This window comes from Meriones unguiculatus, chromosome 14 (assembly GCF_030254825.1).
Source record: "Meriones unguiculatus strain TT.TT164.6M chromosome 14, Bangor_MerUng_6.1, whole genome shotgun sequence".
Classification (NCBI taxonomy): domain Eukaryota; kingdom Metazoa; phylum Chordata; class Mammalia; order Rodentia; family Muridae; genus Meriones; species Meriones unguiculatus.
The window spans coordinates 14260534-14281806 of NC_083361.1; the positions used below are offsets into that span (position 1 = coordinate 14260534).

The 21273-nt window shown below is 45.1% G+C and overlaps 1 protein-coding gene across 3 annotated transcripts; it reads left to right on the forward strand.

Annotated features, from left to right (window-relative positions):
• The first annotated feature begins 286 nt into the window (after positions 1-286).
• LOC110547966 (eukaryotic translation initiation factor 3 subunit C) lies at positions 287-19883 on the forward strand. Of its 3 annotated transcripts, none has more exons than XM_021635870.2 (21): positions 287-413; positions 532-669; positions 1959-2024; positions 2115-2304; positions 3613-3738; positions 4063-4117; positions 4239-4345; positions 4709-4836; positions 8341-8500; positions 8630-8733; positions 9380-9521; positions 9696-9821; positions 9927-10020; positions 10312-10502; positions 10736-10960; positions 13588-13951; positions 18371-18530; positions 19127-19192; positions 19275-19362; positions 19454-19616; positions 19719-19883. In XM_021635870.2, the coding sequence occupies exons 2-21, from the start codon at positions 569-571 to the stop codon at positions 19799-19801; spliced, it is 2739 nt and encodes a 912-aa protein (XP_021491545.1). In that variant the 5' UTR covers positions 287-413; positions 532-568; the 3' UTR covers positions 19802-19883. The 3 variants fall into 3 exon arrangements, with proteins under 3 accessions (XP_021491545.1, XP_021491546.1, XP_021491547.1); XM_021635871.2 differs by having other exon boundaries at positions 8633-8733; XM_021635872.2 differs by having other exon boundaries at positions 4239-4339.
• Positions 19884-21273: the final 1390 nt, after the last annotated feature.

Consider the following 21273-nt stretch of genomic DNA (forward strand, 5'->3'; position numbering starts at 1 on the left):
CCGAGAAAGGGTTTCTCTGTGTAGCCGTGGCCGTCCTGGAACTCACCGTAGACCAGGCTAGTCTAGAAAGCCGAGATCTGCCTGCTTCTGTGACTGCCTAGTGCTGGGATTAAAGGCAAGCACCACCCCCGCCCGCCTTCACAGTATTTTTTAAAATCCAGTCTGGCCTCGAACCCAGGATCGTCCTGCTTCAGCCTCCCTAGTGTGGAAATTACAGATGAGCACCGTAGGACGGTGTCACCATCGGTCTTACAGCCTCCACCACTAGCCAGGCCCAGGCCCGGGATGGCGCAGAGGACGCTGGGGGTTGTTATTTAGCGCATTGCTCGGCGCTTCCGGGAAGTGACGCCCGACCCTGTGCTCTTCCGGCGACGGCTGCCTCGCCTGCTCCCACGGCCTCCGGAGCTCAGCTGGTGGGTGTTCCCGGGGCCTCGTGCTCCGCGGAGGGCGAGGAGGGGGCGTCGGGCAGGGCCGGGGGTGGGGAGGCGGCGGCCGCGGCCCCCCCAGCCCTGACGCCGCGGTTTTCCTCAGGTCCCTGCCGCGCGCGCCCTAGCCCGTCGCCGGCGCCATGTCGCGGTTCTTCACCACCGGCTCGGACAGCGAGTCGGAATCGTCCCTGTCCGGGGAGGAGCTGGTCACCAAGCCCGTCTCTGGGAACTACGGCAAACAGTGAGCTGGGGGCGCGGGGAGGATGGCGCTGGCGGGCTGCGGGGACTGTGGGCGGGGGCCACGGGGATGGGGATGGGGCGCTCCCGGCGGGCTGCGGCCTCCGGGAGGCCTGGTCGTGGTGCCGAGGACCGGGGAGCAGAGGTTTCCCGCCGCCTGGTGTTGCATCAGCCTCGAGGTCGGCGGCTTCGTGATTCCTCCTCGCGTCCCCTCCCTTGTCCCTTCCTGCCCGTCGCTCTGGCCTTCGAATAACTCCCCCTGCTCTTCCCAGCAGGCCGTGCTCAGTGACTGCTCTGTACTCGGGAAAGGAAACCCTCAAGGCTTGGCAGTCAGTCTCCTGGCTCTGAAGCTCTGTCGTGTGTCTTTGCGTGCAGTGTGAAACACTGCTGTGCTCACCTTGCTTTACTGTCTTCTCCTCGTCTCTGAAAAGTTAAAACGTATTAAATTTTAGAACAGTTCTCAAAACTAACTTTGTTTTTGCTGTGTGCCTGTAGTGTTTTAAGATACTCATATCTGCCTCCACAGAGATTTGAAGAGAACTGTGGATGAATATACATACATACATACGTATCCATGTGAATGTCATTCCATAGCATTGTCCAAAGTGAAAAATCATCATTTTTCATTTAAAAAAAAAAAAAAACAGGAAAAATTAACAAGATGGAAAGAAAAGAATGGAGACACTGTTGCTAACTGAATGCGTGGGCCCATCTCATTAAAAAGAAATACAAGCAAAGTACTGTTAAAGTTTACTAAAACTTCTCTTTATCAGTGGCCTCTCCTATGTTGGGAACTGTTTCTTTTTAGAACCTGGCTCGGATACTGGTTCCCTGAAGTGCTTTCCATTTGTTAAGGATTTAAATACCTTTTCTCTGCTGCTGCTGCTGCTGCTGCTGCTGCTGCTGCTGCGTGTGTGTGTGTGTGTTTACTTTTTTATTTATATATTTATTCACTTTACATTCTGATGGTAGCCCCCTCCCTCCTCTCACTGCCCCCCTCTCCTATTCCTCAGATAAGGGGAGCTCCCCCACAATGTACTTTTTTTTTCTCTGTAGCCGTATGTGCCTTTGTATAATTAGTTGCTCATACAGTAAATAAGCCTTTCAGTTGTATGTTCTTGGAGACACTCTTGCATATGCTGTCAGGGTCTGACAAAAGGCCTTCTTCAGAGTTGGAGCTGTTTAAGATGAGTATGAAAAGCAAGTGTCAGAAAAAAAGGATGGTCTTAGTCTGAAAAGAGGCATGATGACAGTTAAGAATGAAGGCTAATGGTCTCTGTTTCTTCCATACAGGCCTTTGTTATTGAGTGAGGATGAAGAGGATACAAAGAGAGTTGTCCGAAGTGCCAAGGACAAGAGGTGAGGCCACAAGAGGCTAGGTGATAGGGAATGATGATGTTGCTTTCTCCATGCTAGACACAGCCAATCTGTATTGAACTCCCTACCCAGGTTTGAGGAGCTGACCAACCTTATACGAACCATCCGTAATGCCATGAAGATTCGAGATGTCACCAAGTGTCTGGAAGAGTTTGAGCTCCTGGGAAAAGCATATGGGAAAGCCAAGAGTATTGTGGACAAGGAAGGTGTCCCCCGGTTCTATATCCGCATACTGGCTGACCTGGAGGACTACCTTAATGAGGTGTGACTAGAAGGGGGTGTGGGTCTGGCTATGCTTTCTCGTGGCGAGGGCCCTCCTCTGGGTTCTTTCTCTTATGACATAACAGTGTTCCCTAGAAAATGAAATGAAGGAGAGGAGCTTTTTTTTTTTTTGAGGCTTTGTTGTTGTTGGGTGTTTTGATTTGTTCGGTTTATTTTGAGACAGGGTTTCTCTGTCTAGGCCTGGCTGACCTGGAATTCACTCTGTAGACCAGAAGAGCCTTGAATTCAGAGATCCACTTACCTCTGCTTCTAGAATGTTGTGATTAAAGAGTACCCCACCACAGGGCTAGAGAGATGGCTCAGAGGTTAAGAGCACTGACTGCTCTTCCAGAGGTCCTGAGTTCAATTCCCAGCAACCACATGGTGGCTCACAACCATCTATAATGAGATCTGGTGTCCTCCTCTGGTCTGCTGGCACACATACAGGCAGAATACTATATAAATAATAAATAAACAGATCTTTAATAAAAAAAAAAAAAGAATGCCCCACCACAGCCTGGTTTATACTTATGTTTGTTTGTCTTTTCGAGACAGGGTTTCCCTGTGTAGCCTTAGCTGTCCTAGATTTGCTTTGTAGACCAGGCTGACCTCAAACTCACAGCAATCCACCTGCCTCTACCTCCAAGAATGCTGGAATTACAGTGCACTACCACGCCCAGCAGTGTTTTTGTTTTGTTTTGTTTTTCAAGATAGGGTTTTTCTGTGTAACCCTGGCTGTCCTGGAACTTGCTCTCTAGACCATGCTGGCCTCGAACTCAGAGATCTGTCTGCTTTAAAAAGAACTTTTATTTGCCTTGTTCAGTTGTTGTCTCTGAGGCTTACTGCCTCCTTCTGCTAACCTAGGCCTAGTTCTCTCTCTCTCTCTCTCTCTGCAAACTGTCTATCACTCTCCCAGTAAAACTGTCTCCTACCTCATTGCCCTTTAAGTAGCTTCCATTTCCTCTCTTTTCTTGTGAGAGCTGAGTGAGTCCTATTCTGTCAAATCTTTCTCTGTTTCGTCACTGTTTTTGCCACTCAATTAAACATCACTTTTAAACATAGGTGCTTCCTTCTACAATCTATCTTTTACCTTCATTGGTTGGGATTAAAAGTCTTCAAAAAATAGTTTTGTAGGCTACTTGCCTCAGTTTAACCCTCGGCATTGCAAATAAAAAGTTAACAGCCTTGGTTAATAAATGGTGTAGATGGTGTCTAGATGGCAAGGTCCCAAAAATTGATTATAGAGCTTGAGTTTTAGAAGATGTCACTTAGTCTCAGGTCACTGTTCTTCCTTTAATTACTCCATTAGCTTTGGGAAGATAAAGAAGGAAAAAAGAAGATGAATAAAAACAACGCTAAGGCTCTGAGTACCTTGCGCCAAAAGATCCGAAAATACAACCGAGATTTTGAAACACATATCACAAACTACAAGCAGGTGAGTCAGCTAGTGGCTAACTTTTCAAATTGGAAAAGTTTGATCCTGTGACAAAACTCAAGAACATTGATAGCATGGCTAGAGAACGAGTGAACCATAACAAGCTGTCTGGGTTTGAGAAGGAGGATTGTTTCTGTTGGCCATCATTTTGTTCTATGGTGGTCGTGGTGGTCTAGTTCTGCAGGTCTCCCTGTGTAGACGAGGCTGTTTGTGAACTCACAGAAATCTGCCTGCTTCTACATCCTGAGTACTGGGATTAAAGACATGTGCCGCAATGCCTAGCTTTTGGTAGGCATCTTAATTCTCCTATTTTCCTCAATCCAGAACCCTGAGCAGTCTGCAGATGAAGATGCAGAGAAGAATGAGGAAGATTCAGAAGGTGAGAAAAGATACCTTTATTGAAGATAGGAAGCCCAAGGCCATGGGGTCTCATCATCTAGTTTTTGTTTTCAATTGTGCCCTTCAATGTTCTAGCTTTTTTCTCCCCCACTTCCTACCAGGCTCTTCAGACGAGGATGAGGATGAGGATGGAGTCAGTGCTGCAGCTTTCTTGAAGAAGAAACCAGAATCTTCTGGGGAGAGTCGAAAGTTCCACAAAAAGGTGGAAGTAAGATCCAGGGTTAGACTGGGGTTGATTTCCTCCCAGAGGATATTTAGGCCCTGGGAAGAAGAAATGTGGTCTTATAGGTCCAGAGAATGAATGTTAGTGGGATATGGCTTGGAAACAGGCTTCCTGTTGTATTGAGACAGTGAATGAGCTGGGATCTAACTGCCAGGCCCCACACTGTCCTGAGGAACTGTGTGGCACTAACTTGGGTAATTTGTACTCTCCAGAGTTGTCTGTTTCATCTAATATCCTGATTCTGTGAATAATTCTCTTGTCCTGTTAATGGAAATGCCTGGAATGTGTGTCAGTGGGAGGAGCAGAGAAGGTGTTTTGTCTTCCTTCTGATCCTCTCTTCCCTCAAAGGATGATGATGAAGACTCTGAAGATTCTGAAGAAGATGAAGAATGGGATACCAGTTCCACATCTTCTGAGTCAGACTCTGAAGAAGAAGAAGGAAAACAAACTGTTCTGGCCTCAAAGTTTCTTAAAAAGTAAGGAAGTAATAATGGGTTTGGAGGATACAGTGGGAGGGTTTTAAAGTCTTTAATCATTTTGAAAGGCTGTTGCTTTCTGCTTTCATGGATGGAGTCTTTATGTAGAAGCCCACTGCTTCCATTATTACAGCAGGATTTTAGAATCAAGTATGAGGTTGCAAAGCTAGTATGGGTTGAATATAGGATTTGAAGTCTCCAGAGTTCAAATATTTAACCACATTCTCAATACAAATCTCACTTTGCCATCTATTGGTTATGTTATAGTGGGCAAGCTGCACCTTTTCAGTCTTTATTTTTTGCATCTGAAGTGGGCAGGGACTTTGCCTCCCAGGAGAGCTGTTAATGGTAGCATAGGGAAGTGGCTCAGTCCAGACTGGCTTGTGGTGGGCACTTAGTGATAGTTGCTGTTGTGCTTGCCCTTCCTGATAATGAGCTTCTTGTTGCATCGTATGTGAGGTGCAGCAAGCCTTCATGAACTAACTGCAGTGGTCACAGGTTGAAAGGACCCTGATTGGGATTCTCCAGCAGGCTTAGTCCTTCAGTAGCTCTGCAGTGTTAGGTAAGAAACTTACCCTGCTTCTGCGGGGTTCCTGTCTGTACATCCATAGAAATGAGAGTGCCACTCAATGAAAACGGTGCCCTTTTTAAAGGGTCTCACTGTTGGTGCTCATTAGATTTTAGAAGTTTGAATTACATTGCTTGCAGAGAGTAGTAAATTCTTTGACATCAGAAAGGGCTAGGCATAAGCTAAAGAACCGGGTGGTAGGCATTTTGTCCTGAAGCATTTTTCATCAAGTGCTTCATAGAAGACTGGTGGAAGTTTGGGACACATGGTCTGTTACGCCGCTTTGGAGGGTTCGCAGACTCTCACTTCTAGTACACTGGGATCTGAAAACTTTTACCACAGTAGGCATATTTAATGTTCTGTAACTATCTGTAACTTCCAGTTTTAATCATGAAGTTCATTTTAAAGCCTGTGGCATCTAATGTTATTACCAGCTCATATTCTTTACATTTGTGTCCTTCAGTAATTATGTGTTGTGTTTGATCTTATGTATGTAGGATGCACTATGCATGTGCATTATTCAAAGGCTTTTGTCTGAGAGGAAAATGAGAAATTTAGGAACACAGCCATTCGAGGTGGCAGACGTCTGTAATCCCAATACTCAGGGAGGCAGAGGCTGTCTGGTTGCTGTGAGTTCAAGGCCAGCCTGGTCTACAGAGCGAGTCCAGGACAGCCAAGGCTACATAAAGAAACCCTGTCTGGGGGGGGGAGGGTGAGAAGGTTTTTTAGGACCTCAGAAGGCTGAGGCAGGAGGATTTTAAGTTTGAGGACACCTTAGGTGTGTAGCAAGAACCTGTCTCAGTTTTTTTAGTCTCACTGTTTTGTTTTCATAAATGTCCGTGCCCCATTTGTGCTGTGTCCCTGGAGGCCAAACGGCAGGGTTGGATCCCCTGAGACTGGAATTACAGACTCTTATGAACAGCCACGTGGGTGCTGGGGGTCAGGCCTGGATCCTGGATCCTGGAAAACAGCCTGTGTTCTTAACCATTGAGCCACCTCTCCAGCCCCTCAAAATCTTATTTTTGTGTGTATGTGTGATTTGTGTTTGTGTGGGTACATGAGTGTATGCGGAAGTCAGGGCAGGTTTTGGGGTGGTATTCCTCTGGAGCCATCCACCTTGGTAAGTTTTTTGTTTTGATAAAAGATCGCGCTGTATAATCGGGGTGGGCTGGAACTCACAGAGATCTGCCTATATCTGCTTCCTGAGTGCTGTGATTGAGAGCTAATGATTTGTGTCACCATGCCCAACCTTGCTTTATTGTTTGAAATTGTGTCTTCCATTGTCCTGTAGCTTACTGAGGTAGGTTAGGCAGTCTGGGCTGTGAGCTCCAGAGATCCATGTCTCTGAAATGGATGCTGAGATTGCAAGGAGGTACTACCACAGCTGGTTTTGTGTGTTGGGGGGAGGGGGTATAATAATAAAATTACGTGTTTTTTTCCTTTTTTCTTCCAAACTCACATATCCATGCTCTCTTTCAAATTCTTTTTTTTTTTTTTTAATTGTTGTTATATGCATTGGTATAGGGGAGTGTGTGTGTTGGGATCAAATTCAGATCTCATCCTTACACAACAAGCATGTTGCTAACTAAGCATCCGAGCTATTTTGTACTTCTCCAACCCTCAAAAGGTACTTAAAATTAGAAAAAAATTAAGTGTAGGACATCATGGACATGTTCTGACCTTAAGTCATATACATTTATATCTGGTGTCTGTTAAGTTTTTTTCTTTTGTTGTAGTTAACATAAGGTTTACCACTTTAAACATTATTTATAGCAGAACTTTCAGACCCGCCAAGAGTGTAAATAATGACACAGAGACTTTTTTGGCATTTTGAAACAGGGTTTCTCTGTGTAGTCCTCGTTGTCCTGGAACTCGCTCTGTAGACCAGGCTGGCCTTGAACTTGGAGTGTGCCGCCACTACCTGGCCTTCATCTCTGTTTTTCACTTGTCAAGCTTACTTACAGTTATTGTTATTAATGTATTTGGACTTGTTACTGCTTATGTGTTCTATTTTCTATTTGGCCTTTTGTTTTGTTGAGACAGGGTCACATGGACCTCAGGCTGGTCTTGAACCCCTGACCTATGTCCACCTTCCATGCTTGGATTATAGAAATGTTCCTTAACTCTTGACAACTCTTTAAATTTTTTAATAGCTTTAATTGGGTATAATTGTGTGCGTGCGTGCGTGTTTGGATGGGTTGCTTGCCTCTCTGTGAGTTCAAGGTCAGCTAGGCATGTCTACATAGAGAGTTCCAGGCTATCCATAAAATGAACAAAAGGGGCTGTAAGGTTGACTCAGCGGTTAAGATCACTTGTTGCTATTGCATAGGACCCGGGCTGGATTCCCAGCCCCCACATGGCCTTTCACAGCCCCCTGTAATGCCAGTCCCAGTGGTCTAATGCCCTCACCTGACCTCAGCAGGCACATGTGATGCACATACCTCTGTGCAGGCAGACGCTTAGGACACATGAGATGATAAAGTAAGTTAATCTGTCATCAGAGAGGTCAACCCCAAAGTTTGAACTCATAGGGGGAATCCATCATACTTTCTAGTATGGAGCCCAATATCCTTACTACTAAGCTGAACTTCAGTGCAAGGACGGTGAAGTTGACTGGAAGCACAGATGATAAATAGCACTAGCTCCTCCGTTAATCTCAGAACTGGGGCCATGGTGTATAGTCTCTGTAGACCAAGAGAATTCAACTTTCTGAGCATACTTGGCATGTGTGTAAAATTTGAGACGCAAGTTTGGCCTGGGGATGTAACTCAGTTGTTAGAGTGCTTGCCTGGCATGTTTGAGGGCCTGGGTTCAGTCCCTGAGCACTGTGTAAATTGCTGGTATACACCTGCAACACCAGCAGTTGGGAGGAGGAAGCCTCTGAGGTGAGGTGAGAAGAGGACTCGTCTTTCATTTTCTCCCTCGTCTCCTGTCAGGGCACCCACTACAGAGGAGGACAAAAAGGCAGCTGAGAAGAAGCGGGAAGACAAAGCCAAGAAGAAGCATGATAGGAAGTCCAAGCGCCTGGATGAAGAAGAGGAGGATAATGAAGGCGGGGAGTGGGAAAGGGTCCGTGGTAACGTGCTGCTTGTTAAGGTGAGCATTTCAGAAGAAAGAAAGTGAGTTAGGAGACTGTGCAGGTGCTCGCCTGGTTGGAGTGGGAAGGAATCTAAAGCAAGAACAGGTTCCTGTTGATATGCTGTAACAGGGTATGGTTTTGCCTAGGAGAAGCCGAAAATGTTTGCAAAGGGAACGGAGATTACTCATGCTGTTGTCATCAAGAAACTGAATGAGATTCTACAGGCCAGAGGCAAGAAGGGAACAGACCGGTAAGAGTCACTGGCCTTAAGCCATTGCTGAGTTTTTAAAGTTTGAAAGCTTTCTTTATAGCACAGGCAGACATAAATGTGGAAACCATTGTGTTTTGAGAGAATATCTCTGGTTGAATACTGGGGACCTACCTAACTTTGAACTACTGAACTTCTGTTGCAGTCTGTTAAATGTAAATGATATTTGTTTCTAGTCATTAAAAAATCAAAGAGGATGGAAAGATTTATAAATAACACTTCAGGGTGGCTAGCATCACTGTTGTTTCTGTTAGGAATTTAAAAGAGAAGCAAGTGTTTGGGTTGTAGTTCAGTTGGTAAAGGGCTTGCCTATCATACACGAAGCCCCGGGTTTGAGTCCTGGCATCCCATAAAACCAGGTGTAGTGGTACACGGCTGTAATCCCAACACTGGGGTAGCGAAGGTAGGAGAATCAGAAGTTGAAGGTCCTCCTTAGCTATATGACATGCTCAAAGCTGCCTGGACTACATGGGTTCTTATCTCAAAAGAACACATAGATAAGCAAGAAGCGCATAGACAGAGAGTGAAGGTATGTAGAATTGGCTGCTCTGCTGGTCTGCATCCTGCATAACAGGGTGAGACTGGCCGCTTTATCTACAAAGCCTCACCCAGCTCTGTGTCCCTCCAGTGCCACCCAGATTGAACTGCTACAGCTGCTGGTTCAGATCGCTTCTGAAAACAACTTGGGGGAGGGTGTCATTGTCAAGATCAAGTTCAATATCATTGCCTCGCTCTATGACTACAACCCAAACCTGGCCACATACATGAAGGTGAGAAGAAAAGGACCAGGGTTGAAATGGGGAGCCGGGGCTACTGTTTCAAGGCTTGAGGCCTACAACAGTCTTGCATGTTGAAGGCTCTGTGATTCTTGGTGGAAGGGTAACTTCCACCTTTCTTCAGAACTTAAGTACATCCTCTAACTTTGCCATTTCATTTCTTGACAGCCAGAGATGTGGCAGATGTGCCTGGACTGCATCAATGAACTGATGGATATCTTGGTTGCACATTCCAACATCTTTGTTGGCGAGAACATTTTGGAAGAGAGTGAGAACTTAAACAATTTTGATCAGGTAAAGGGAGGAATTGGCAGGATAAGTAGGAAAACACGGTAGAGACAGGAGTTCAGATTAGCATTAATTAGATTAATTGTGTTCTTTCTTTGCATACTTCTTTAGCCACTGCGTGTACGTGGCTGCATCCTAACTCTGGTGGAGCGAATGGATGAAGAATTTACCAAAATAATGCAAAATACTGATCCTCACTCCCAAGGTAAGCCTAAGCAAGTGGGGACTTTGGGGAGAGGAAAAGAACAGGAGATAATGCTGTACAAAGGCAGAGTAAAATGACTGGGAGGCACGTGCTAGACTTACTAGGCCCTGTTGACCAAGTTGCTAATTCAGATGCTTTCCTAAGCAGTGAGATGGTAAACTCAGGGAGAAGATAATGTTTTCAGGGTGTGAGTGTAGAGAGCAAAAACCAAAGGGTTGAAGTGACTGGAGACAGATGGTTGGGAAAGCTGTTACTCATCTCTGAGATGAGGGTTGATGTCCTCCCTACCAGAGTACGTGGAGCACCTGAAGGATGAGGCACAGGTGTGTGCCATCATTGAGCGTGTGCAACGCTATCTGGAGGAGAAAGGTACCACTGAGGAGATCTGCCAAATCTACTTGAGGCGCATCCTGCACACTTACTACAAGTTCGATTACAAGGCCCATCAGCGTCAGCTTACACCTCCTGAAGGGTCCTCAAAGGTGAGGTTCCGGGCAATCGTGAGGAGTGAGAGAAGTGTAAATGTGTCTTCCTTATCTGCTTGTCCTTGATGATAAGTCTTCTTTCCCCCAAGGGACTTCTGAAATAGAACAAGGAGGGATGGGGGGGGTGCAGTGAGGTAGGAAAGAGGCCCATGTTTTGTTGCTAGGGCCTAAGTCATTACAGCCATGCTCTTTGTTGCAGAGCCACCACTAACAACTTCCCATTCTTCTAGTCTGAGCAAGACCAGGCAGAAAATGAGGGTGAGGACTCAGCTGTGTTGATGGAAAGACTGTGCAAATACATCTATGCCAAGGACCGTACAGACCGCATCCGAACCTGTGCCATCCTCTGCCATATCTACCACCATGCTCTCCACTCCCGCTGGTATCAGGCCCGGGACCTCATGCTCATGAGCCACCTACAAGACAACATTCAGCACGCAGACCCGCCAGTACAGGTAGGTGGAGGAGAGGAGAATCGCTGTTAGGTAAACAGACTCATCAAGAATTAGCATCTGTTGTGGCACTAGTACAGACTCAGACAGGTGCTTGGTCTTTTCCAGACTCAGCATTCTTCGTTCCTTTCCCCATAGACACAAAGTTTTCGCTATCCCACGACATTTAAAATTCTCTAGAGATTTGGGTTTGCCAACATTTATCTGTCTCTCTCTCTCTCTTTCTTTACCTACTGTTTGGTTCACAACATTAGGAGCTGATCTTTTCCTGAAAGATGAAAAGGGTCTTTGAAGCAGTTAAACCAGGAGGAAAAGGGACCTAGATAACTGTGCTTTTGGAGACTGTCACATTGAAATTAGCAGGGTTCAAGACAGCAGGGCGCCCTTTTTCTAGCAACATCTTGAGGACCTTTTTGTATAGAAAAAGTACTAAAAGCCGTATCTGAGGTGTAGATCTCTTTTGTGTAGATTTAAGACAAGTGGGAAATACATTTGTAGTTGGTGGACCTGTCTAGTAATGGTGGTGGCCTTAAATTTTAAAGTATGTGTGTTTGGGGTTCCTGTGCCATGGCACACCTGCAGAGGGCAGTGGACAATCTCAGGTGTGGGTCTCCACCCTCCACCTTGTGTGAAGCCGAGTATTTCGTTATTGCTGACCCGTGGCTTCCCAGGAGTCTCCTGTCTCGCATCTTTCAAACACGGATCCTCCTTGCACAGCAAGTTAGCCTAAGCAATCTCCCTAGCCCAGTAGTGGTGGTTTAGACAGGACTTATCTTTATTCTTTTATATATTTTCTGAGTTGTGTCTAAATAAATCTTTGCTTAAAATTCATGAAGATGGGGACTGGAGAGATGGCTCAGTAGTTAAGAGCGCTTGCTTTTCCAGAGTATCCAAGTTCATTCCTCTGTATCCAGAGTTACGAGGCAGCTCCTATCTGTAACTCTAGCTCCAGAGAATCTTACAGCGCCTGGCATTCAAGGCGCCTGCACTCAATGTGTGCATGTGCAAATGGAGGGCAAACACCTATCCTTTCTGAGCCATCTCTCTGGCCCTGCTAGTATTTCTTTATTTTTCTCCCCATCCTCATTTGCTATAATACTTTGGTATCTGTAGTCCTGGCCTCAAACTTGCTATGTAGCCAAGAATGACCTTGAACCTGATTTTTCTGCCTCTGCCACTTAAGTGCTGAGATTGTAGTCATATAACACCGTCCTACTTTATGTGGTGCTGGGAATCAGACCCAGGACCTTGTGTGCATTAGGCAAGCACACTTATTTTTAAACAATTTTAAGTATGTGTCTGTATGTGGGCATGTGCACATTAAGTTCAGTACCCATAGAAACTAGGGGCTTTGGACCTTAAGCTGAACTTAGAGGTGCTTGTGAGCCACCTGATGTGCTGGGAACAGCTCAGATCTATTTTTTAAGGTTCTTCGAATTTGTCTTTGATCACTAATATTTTTATTATTATTGTATACTATTAAAGTATACAGTATACCCAATTTTAACATTATTATATAATCTTTATATAAGATATACTAAATATTGTATAAAACTTAGCCTTGGGCTGTGTGTCCAGGAGGTAGGTAGTAGAAAACTTGCCAGTATGCACAAACCCTAAGATTAATCCCCACCCCTGGGATGCAGCACCAGTTCTGGTGGCTTGTAATCTCTGCACCCAGAACTCAGGAGGATAAGTTCAAAGCCTACTTGCATATAGCAAAACCCTCCTCAAGAAACCTTAGTTTCCAATTTTCTTCTCTTCACACTCTTGTGTCATATTTATGTAGCAAACCCACACTTTCTTCCATCTTGTTGAGCCAGAAACCTCAGTGCCATGTTTGTTGGTGCCATTTCTTTTTCTTTCTTTGGAGACTAGGTCTCATTCAGACCTGCCTGCCTCTGCCTCCTAAATGCTGTGATTGCCAGTGTTTGCCACCCTGCCTGTCCCGTACCTGGTTCTTTGCTTTCATGTTACATCTGATTTTCCAGCCATTTTTCTTTGTCGTTTGTTGTCGGGCACCCATTAATAGACTGTCCTTTTCCTTTTCGTAAGAGATCAACCTTCTGATCTCGCTCTATTTTTACTTCCTGTTCCCTTTGTCTTTCGGTGGTCTCTTCGTATGGCAGCCAGAGTAACCCTGTTAAGTCAGATTTATCACCTGCTTGCTCAGAACTTTCCCGTGGTTTCCTGTCTGTAACTCACGTCCACTCCCTGGTGTTATGGTGAGGTTTTGGCCCAGTCTCAGCTGCATCACTCTTTCCTTCAAGTATACTTGGGTCAGTTACTTATCTGGACCACTGCATTCCCTTATGTGGACTTTATCCCCCGTTTATCTGTATGGCTTCTTTTGTTCTTAGATATTCTTCGCCATGAAGTCTTTACCAAATTGCCAGCCTCCATCACCATACAAATTTACTTTTAAATCTTTTCCTCATTTTTATTATTTTCCTCCTTAGCTTAAATTACTATTATAGTAATTTTTTCCTGCACACTCCACCTCTGGAAGGCTTTATGTATTTTGTTCTCTGACCCTAGCCACTGCTCAAAACATAATAGATCTTTAAGTGTATTTGCTGAGAAAGTGAGACAGTTTGCCTGTGATTTTCACCTCTGCCCTTTGTGCTCAGATCCTGTATAATCGTACTATGGTGCAACTGGGCATCTGCGCCTTCCGTCAAGGCCTGACCAAGGATGCACACAACGCCCTTCTGGATATTCAGTCAAGTGGTCGTGCCAAGGAGCTTCTGGGCCAGGGTCTGCTGCTGCGCAGCCTACAGGAGCGCAATCAGGAACAGGAGAAGGTAGAGCGACGCCGACAAGTGCCCTTTCACCTGCACATCAACCTGGAACTGCTAGAGTGTGTCTATCTGGTGTCTGCCATGCTCCTGGAGATCCCCTACATGGCTGCCCATGAGAGCGATGCCCGACGACGCATGATCAGCAAGCAGTTCCATCACCAGCTGCGAGTAGGGGAGCGGCAGCCCCTGCTAGGTGAGTGTGGGACTCTAGCCCTGTACGCTTGTTAGATCCGTGCTTACCCATTAGCATTAAGAGAATTTGATGAAATAAGTTCTTCCCAAGATGATTGCATCTTAATTACATTTTATATGGCACAGTCTGAGAAATAATAATTCATTATTCGAGACATGATGAGTTTGAAGTCAGCCTGGTTTACAAAGAAAGGTACAGGCTACCCAGGGCTGCAAGTAACCCTGTCTCAATAAGACAAAATTTATTACATTCACATTAATAAAACACGTGATATGTGAATACTCTTAATACCTTTCACCTGATGGTAAAACTGCAATACAAAGAATTTAAATGACTTATTCTAGTGCAGCGCAATTAACATGTACTTCTGTCCTCTGTTTCAACCTCAAGCACATTATCTTTCAAACAATAGATCATCAAGAATCTTGACATTGGTTTCTTTGATCACTGTTTGTTTGTGTTTCTCTGTATAGTCCTGGCTCTGGCTCTCCTGGACTTATTCTGTAGACCAGGCTGGTGTTGAACTCAGGTTTGCCTCCTGCTGCCTCCCAAATGCTGGGATTAAAAGTATGCCCACCACTGCCTGGCTTGTTTTTGGGTGTTTGTTTGTTGGTTTGTTTAGTGTTGCTAGGGTGCTGGAGAGTGTTCACTGGTTAAAGTGCTCGCCCTGCATTGTTCATGAGGACCAGAGTTTGGATCCCAGCACCCATGTAACAAATTAGGCATCCCTGAAAACACTGTGACTCCAGCTTTAGGTAGTCAAGAACCCACAAGATCAATAAGGCTTGCTGGCTTCCAGCCTAGCGAGAAGGGAGGCCTAGACCCAAGGGGAGATCCTGCTTCAAGGGAAAAAATAAAAAATGAGGAAATCCTCTGCCTAAGTCCGCCTCTCAGGTGCCAGGCTTAAAGATATACACAGGTGGGCCCTGGGGAGATGGCTAAGAGCCCTGTCTGCTCTTCCAGAGGTCCTGACTTCAATTCCCAGGAACCACATGGTGGCTCACAACCATCTGCAAGAGATCTGATGTCCTCTTCTGGCCTGCAGGTGTACATGCAGGTAGAATATTCATATACATAAATAAATAAATCAATCCCCCTTTTTTTTTTAAGTCGCTTTAGCAATCTCTTAAAAAACAAAACAACCAAAAAAGGAACTGGGGAGATAGCTCAGCATTTAAGAGCACTGGCAGTTCTTCTAGAGGACACAGGTTCAATTCCCAGCACCCATATGGCAGGTCATAACAATCTGAAAGTCCAGTTCCAGGAGCTCTGACACCCTCGTACAGACATACATACAGGCAAAACGACAATGCACATAAAATAAAAATAATTAAATTTTTTTTTTTTTTTTAAAAAAAACAAGAAGGTATACACAAACACAAGGAAACGTTTTTGAAATTTTAAAAGTGAAATGATATTAAGGATGGAATCCAGGGCCTCACATGCTAGACGAGTACTCTGCCACTGAGGTGCGCCTCCAGCCATACTTTCACTCGGGACTGAGCGAGTCGCTGCGAAAGGAAGTGACTGCACCTTCCTAGAAGCACTTGATGGGAGCATTTGAGTGAACCAGGCGACTCTTCAGTTCTCTCCTTCCATGTTGCTCCTTTGTTGGTTTTGTTGACATGGCTGTGCTCTGATGCAGATGCCCCTTAGTCAAGTTTTGTTTGCTTTACATAGTGATGTTTTGTTTTCTGGGAAAACTTGAAATGAAAATTGAATTTCCATGTGTTTTTTTTTTTTTTTTTTTTTTTAAGATTTATTTATTACTTACAAAGTGTTCTGCCTGCACGCCAGCAGAGGGCACCAGATTTTATTATAGATGGTTGTGAGCTACCGTGTGGTTGCTGGGAATTGAACTCAGGACCTCTGGAAGAACAGCCAGAGTCTTAACCTCTGAGCCATCTCTCCAGCCCTCCATGTGTCATAATAGATTTTGGCAGATCTAGTAGCCCTAGGCCTGCCTTCCCATGGAGCTCATTTGAGAGCTGAAGTATAGGTAAAGGAAGGACTTTGTGGTTCTTCACAGTCCTGGCCTGTGTTGTGCATAATGGAGTCAAGTGCCAGTGTCTGAGCCAGGTCTGACTATACACACTTTCAGTCTTAGTGCTGGAAACCAAAACAGGAGGGCCTCAAGTTGAGGTTATCCTTGGCTACATAACCAGACTGCCTCCAAAAAAATGCCAGTTTCTCTTTTAGCCTTTCACTGTTATTTGTTTGCTTTGTAGAGATATTCTTTGAGCCTCTAACTTGCTTAACTGTTGTACACTTGTTTATGTATTGTGTGCACATACACTTGGGAGTCAGAGGACAACTTGTGGGGATGAGGTCTGATGGGTGGCCATGTATAGACCAGGTTGGTATTGAACCTCATGGAGGCCTGCCTCTGCCTGTCCAGTACTGGGTTCAAAAACATATTGTCACCAAGCCTGACTAGCCTTGTCTTTTTAAAGGTGGTAAAGTTGGGGCTAATCCAAGAAGGTGTGTGGTTTTTGTTTGGGCCTGACCCTAACCCATGCTCCTCCCGGTGTCTGTCTTGTCATTCATAATATGTTACCCATTTCCAGACTTGGAATTTTTATGCTTTGTTCCCTAAATGCTAGTTACATTCTGGCTTGTCCCTCAAGATAGTGATTGGGAGCCTGAGTCCCTAATCAATACATAGAGCCAATGGTTTCATAGATACCATGTGGGTTGAAGCTAAATATATTTGTTTTAAAGCTTTTAAAATTTTTGAGTAAATAAGCTAATAATGGATATAGTGAGAAGCATAAAGGTGATAGAAGAATAAGTGATGTTGAATTGCGTGTTATCACATGACTACCATCCCAGCATTCAGAAGCCAAAGACAGAAAGGTTATTAAGAACTTGAGATCAACCTTGGACTATACATAGTGAGTTCTAGGCTACCTTGTTCTGCAGAATAAGATTTTTTTTTAAGTGAACTTTAGCAAATATATGTTTGTTTGTTTGTTTGTTTGTTTGTTTTGAAGCAGGGTTTCTCTGAGTAGCTTTTCCTAACTGTCCTGGAGCTCGATATGTAAATCAGGCTGGCCTTGAACTTAGATCTGCCTGCCTCTGCCTCCTAAGTGCTAGTACGACAACCCGGACAGGCAAGGTCAAGGAACTGAGTCCTGGGATCAACGGTGTATACAGCTGTGCCTGGCTTAAACATCATCATCATTATTTAGTATTCTGCCTACATTTGTGCCTACATGCTAGAAGAGGGTACCAGATTTCATTATAGATGGTTGTTAGCCACCATGTGGTTGCAGGGAATCGAACTCAGGACCTTTGGAAGAACAACCAGTGTTCTTAACCTCAGAGCCATTTACCAGCTCCCATCAAACTTTTTTTAAATGTGTATGTGTGTTTGCCTGTGTACATCTATGTGCACCATATGTGTGCTTGTACCAGCAAAGACCAGAATAGTGTATCAGACTTTCTGGAACTAGAGTTACAAGTGCTTGTAGATGCCTTTGACAGCCGAGCCCAGGTCCCCTTCAAGAGCAGTGGTGACTCTTCAACTGCTGAAGAACCATCTCTCCAGCCTCAAGAGCTTAGAGGTTTTTTGTTTTGTTTTGTTTTTTGGTTTGTTTGTTTGTTTGTTGTTTGTTTTTTTAATGTATATGGGTGTTTTGCCTGCATGTATATCTGCATACCATGTGCCCACAAAGGCAAAAGAAGGTGTTGGATCGGTTGGGACTGGAGTGCAAAGGGTTGTGAGCCACCATGTAGCTACTGAAAATTGAACCCAGATCCTCTGGAAGAACAGCTTAAGTATGAGCCATCTTTCTAGTCCCTGGACTGGTTTTTCAAAACACAATTTCATTGTGTACTGGAATTCACTCTGTAGACCAGGCTGTCCTTGAACTCACAGAGATCTGCCTGCCTCCACCTGCTGAGTGCTAGTATGCCACCCTGCCAGGCATACTACTGTCAAGGAACTTTTAGGAGATTCTGATGAAGCCACGTGGTAGTGAGGCACACCTTTAGTCCCAGCATCCAGGATCTCTGCCACCCTGGTCTATAGAGTGGGTTTCAGGACAGCCGGGGCTACATAGAGAAACCCTGTCTCAAAAACCAAGAGAGAATGAGAATGAATGAGGGAGAATAAGAATCTGATGAAAGCTGTGGACCTTTTTCCTAGAAGACACACATGAAACTATGCATAAACCATTTGTTCAAGGGATTCATTAGTCTCTTGATGCATGTTTATGGACTGGTTTAGTTCAAACCGAGAGTGTCTTCAGCTGTTGAGTGGCTTGTATAGCCCTGTGGCTACTCAGTGGAGAAATGGGAAAGTCTGTAGTCCAGCTGTTTGCCCTCCGGCCTCTGCCTCTCCGTAAACAGTACTCATGAGGGCAGGAGCCCTGTTCTCAACTTCCTTTCAGTCCTGCCTTATTCTCACCCTTTTAGGTCCTCCTGAGTCAATGAGGGAGCATGTGGTTGCTGCCTCTAAGGCCATGAAGATGGGTGACTGGAAGACCTGCCATAGTTTCATCATTAATGAAAAGATGAACGGGAAAGTGTGGGACCTTTTCCCTGAGGCTGACAAAGTTCGCACCATGCTAGTTCGGTGAGCAAAAAGGAAGCCGTGGTGGGTGGAAAAGAAAAGATTGGCTGGTCATCTTATTGTAGAAAATAAATAAATGAGTAATAAAGTTTATTATTAAGTGCCTATAATTATTATGGCAGTATTTTCTAACCTATCCTAATCAATAAAAGGCACACCTGTTTTATTTTAAAATAGGCCGTATTTTACCTGGGACTGGGAAAGCTAAGCTATCTCCTTATCTCCCATCCTATGCCATCTGCTTTAGTCATTTCTATCTGGGCTACTTCCCATCCAATATCTCCATAAATACTTGCTTATACTCTCCATCTGGGTTGTTTCTCTCCATGCGGATCCTCAGCATCAGTTCCTCTATCCCATGGTGACTGTGCTCCTCCTTTCTCTTCTGGTCACTGACTCTTTCTTTGTTCAGCCAATCAGGAATAATTTCTTACGCAGGTTACAAACATCATGTTGGGGTATGTGAGTGTCTGCTCATAAAAGACAGCAAGCAGACCTCAGGGAGAGAAATAATTAACAGTCAAATACAAAGCACCAGACAATGCTGATACGTTACATCTTCTTCCCTTAGAACCTCACCCTTTCTTGTCTTCTCACAGGAAGATCCAGGAAGAGTCTCTGAGGACTTACCTCTTTACCTACAGCAGTGTCTATGACTCAATAAGGTAGGATGGGTTCAAGGGCACAGAGGGCCCTAGCTTTGTGGTCAGGGTTCCTAACTGCCCTGTTTCCTGCCTTTTTTCCCAGTATGGAGACACTATCAGACATGTTCGAGCTGGATCTGCCCACTGTTCACTCCATCATCAGCAAGATGATCATTAATGAAGAATTGATGGTAAGGGCCGGAGGTGGTAGATTGAGTGGGTAGAGTCACAGGAAGGCAGTACAGACTGATGGGAGTTATCTGTCCTCCTCACTCCCATCAGGCTTCTCTGGACCAGCCAACACAGACTGTGGTGATGCACCGCACTGAGCCCACTGCCCAGCAGAACTTGGCTCTGCAGCTGGCAGAGAAACTTGGCAGCCTAGTGGAGAATAATGAACGTGTGTTTGACCATAAACAAGGAACTTACGGCGGCTATTTCCGAGGTGAGTGGTTCCATCTCGGTTGTCCCAGGATCAGGATCCTTGTACCTTTGTCTCCCTGCAGGCACTTACTCCCTCTCTTTCCTACCCTCCTTTCATCTACAGACCAAAAGGATGGCTATCGGAAAAATGAAGGCTACATGCGCCGTGGTGGCTACCGCCAGCAGCAGTCTCAGACAGCCTACTGAGCTCTCCGGTTCTGTCCCTGTGGCCAGACTGGTCAGCTCCTTCTTGAGCCACCCCCAGTCATTAAAGGTTATTGAGAATTTATAGAGTTGCTCGTTGTCTGCTGTTGCCGTGGATCGATGCTTGCCAGTTACATTTCTGAGTTTCCACCACAGGACAGGTGCAAAGGACACATGGAGGATGAGCTGGGCACAGCCCTCCCTTCCGAGGGTTGCTGCTCTTCGACATGCAGGGAAATGTCACGTATACAACATGTGAAGAACAGGATCTTATTGTGGGGTGTAGCGTGCGGAAAGTGTGATGGGCCTGGAGCGCGTTAGGCAGTGATGTGCCAGAATGGGAGAATCCGTCTAGACTGCTCTGACCCAGGGAGACTAGTGTAGGCCGAGCCCCGTAATCACGAGTGAGCCCTGAGAAACTATTTCTGGAACATCTGAACCTGTTAACATTTTTCTAGTCACTTACACGATTCCTGTAGTATTTTATAAGATTTAGTTCCCATAGATAAGTTTTACTGCATTTTTTTTTTAAGCTAGGGTCTCACATTGCCCAGGCTGGCCTTGAACTCTTGATCTCTCTTGCTTCCCAAGTGCTGGATTACAGGCATGCGTCCCATACTTCGAAGCCTTTTTCTTCTTACAGATTATTATTGTCATCATTCTTACTCCTGTCACAGGCTGCCCTCACACTGAACTTGTGATCCTTTTGGCTCTACCTCCCCAGTGCTGGGATTACACGCATGTACCATCATGCCTGTTTTACCTCGTGCTGGGATCATAACCCGTCCTTGTAGCTGTTGGTGAGCACCTTAGCAACTGAGATAAATCCCTGGCTCCGGAGAGAAATGTTTATGAATTGAGAAGCATTGTTATTGGAAGAGGAGTGAAGAAACAGGTTTTGTTGAATTGATTTTTGACAGGGTCTCACTGTGTAGCCTTAGTTGGCATGGAACTTTTTATATAACTCAAACTACTCTTCAGCTGTTAAACATCCTACCTTGCAACCTCCTGCCTCTGCCTTCCAAGGACTGGGATTATGGGTGTGAGCCATCAGGCCTTGAATCAGTTGTTAAAACACTTAATTTTTTGTTTTGTATTTTGTTTCTGTTTTTTGAGACAGCATTTCTCTGTGTAGCTCTGGCTGTCTTGGAACTCACTCTGAAGACCAGACTGATGTGAAACCTTGCCTGCCTCTGTTTCCCAAGTGTTGAAATTAAAGGTGTGTGCTACCACTGCCTGTCCCCTTGGCTAGTCTATTTTAGTGTGTGTGTGTACGTGTGCACATGTGTGCGTGCTACAAGCTTAGTAGTGGCAATTGCCTGTACCTGCCGAGCCTTTTTACCAGGCCTTGGATCAGGTTATTAAAAAGTAGTGACAAAGCACTGTAGATTGTGAAATTGGAGGCAGAGAGCAAGCACAGAAAGCAGCTGTATATACAGCTAAGATGACTGGGATGAGAAGTAGGGGAAAGTTCG

Bases quoted from the DNA above. Each gene is read 5' to 3' on its own strand.
- LOC110547966 (XM_021635870.2), top strand. From the start codon at position 569: ATGTCGCGGTTCTTCACCACCGGCTCGGACAGCGAGTCGGAATCGTCC. The intron at 670-1,958 runs GTGAGCTGGGGG...TCTTCCATACAG, and splicing joins TCTGGGAACTACGGCAAACA to GCCTTTGTTATTGAGTGAGG. The intron at 9,522-9,695 runs GTGAGAAGAAAA...ATTTCTTGACAG, and splicing joins ACCTGGCCACATACATGAAG to CCAGAGATGTGGCAGATGTG.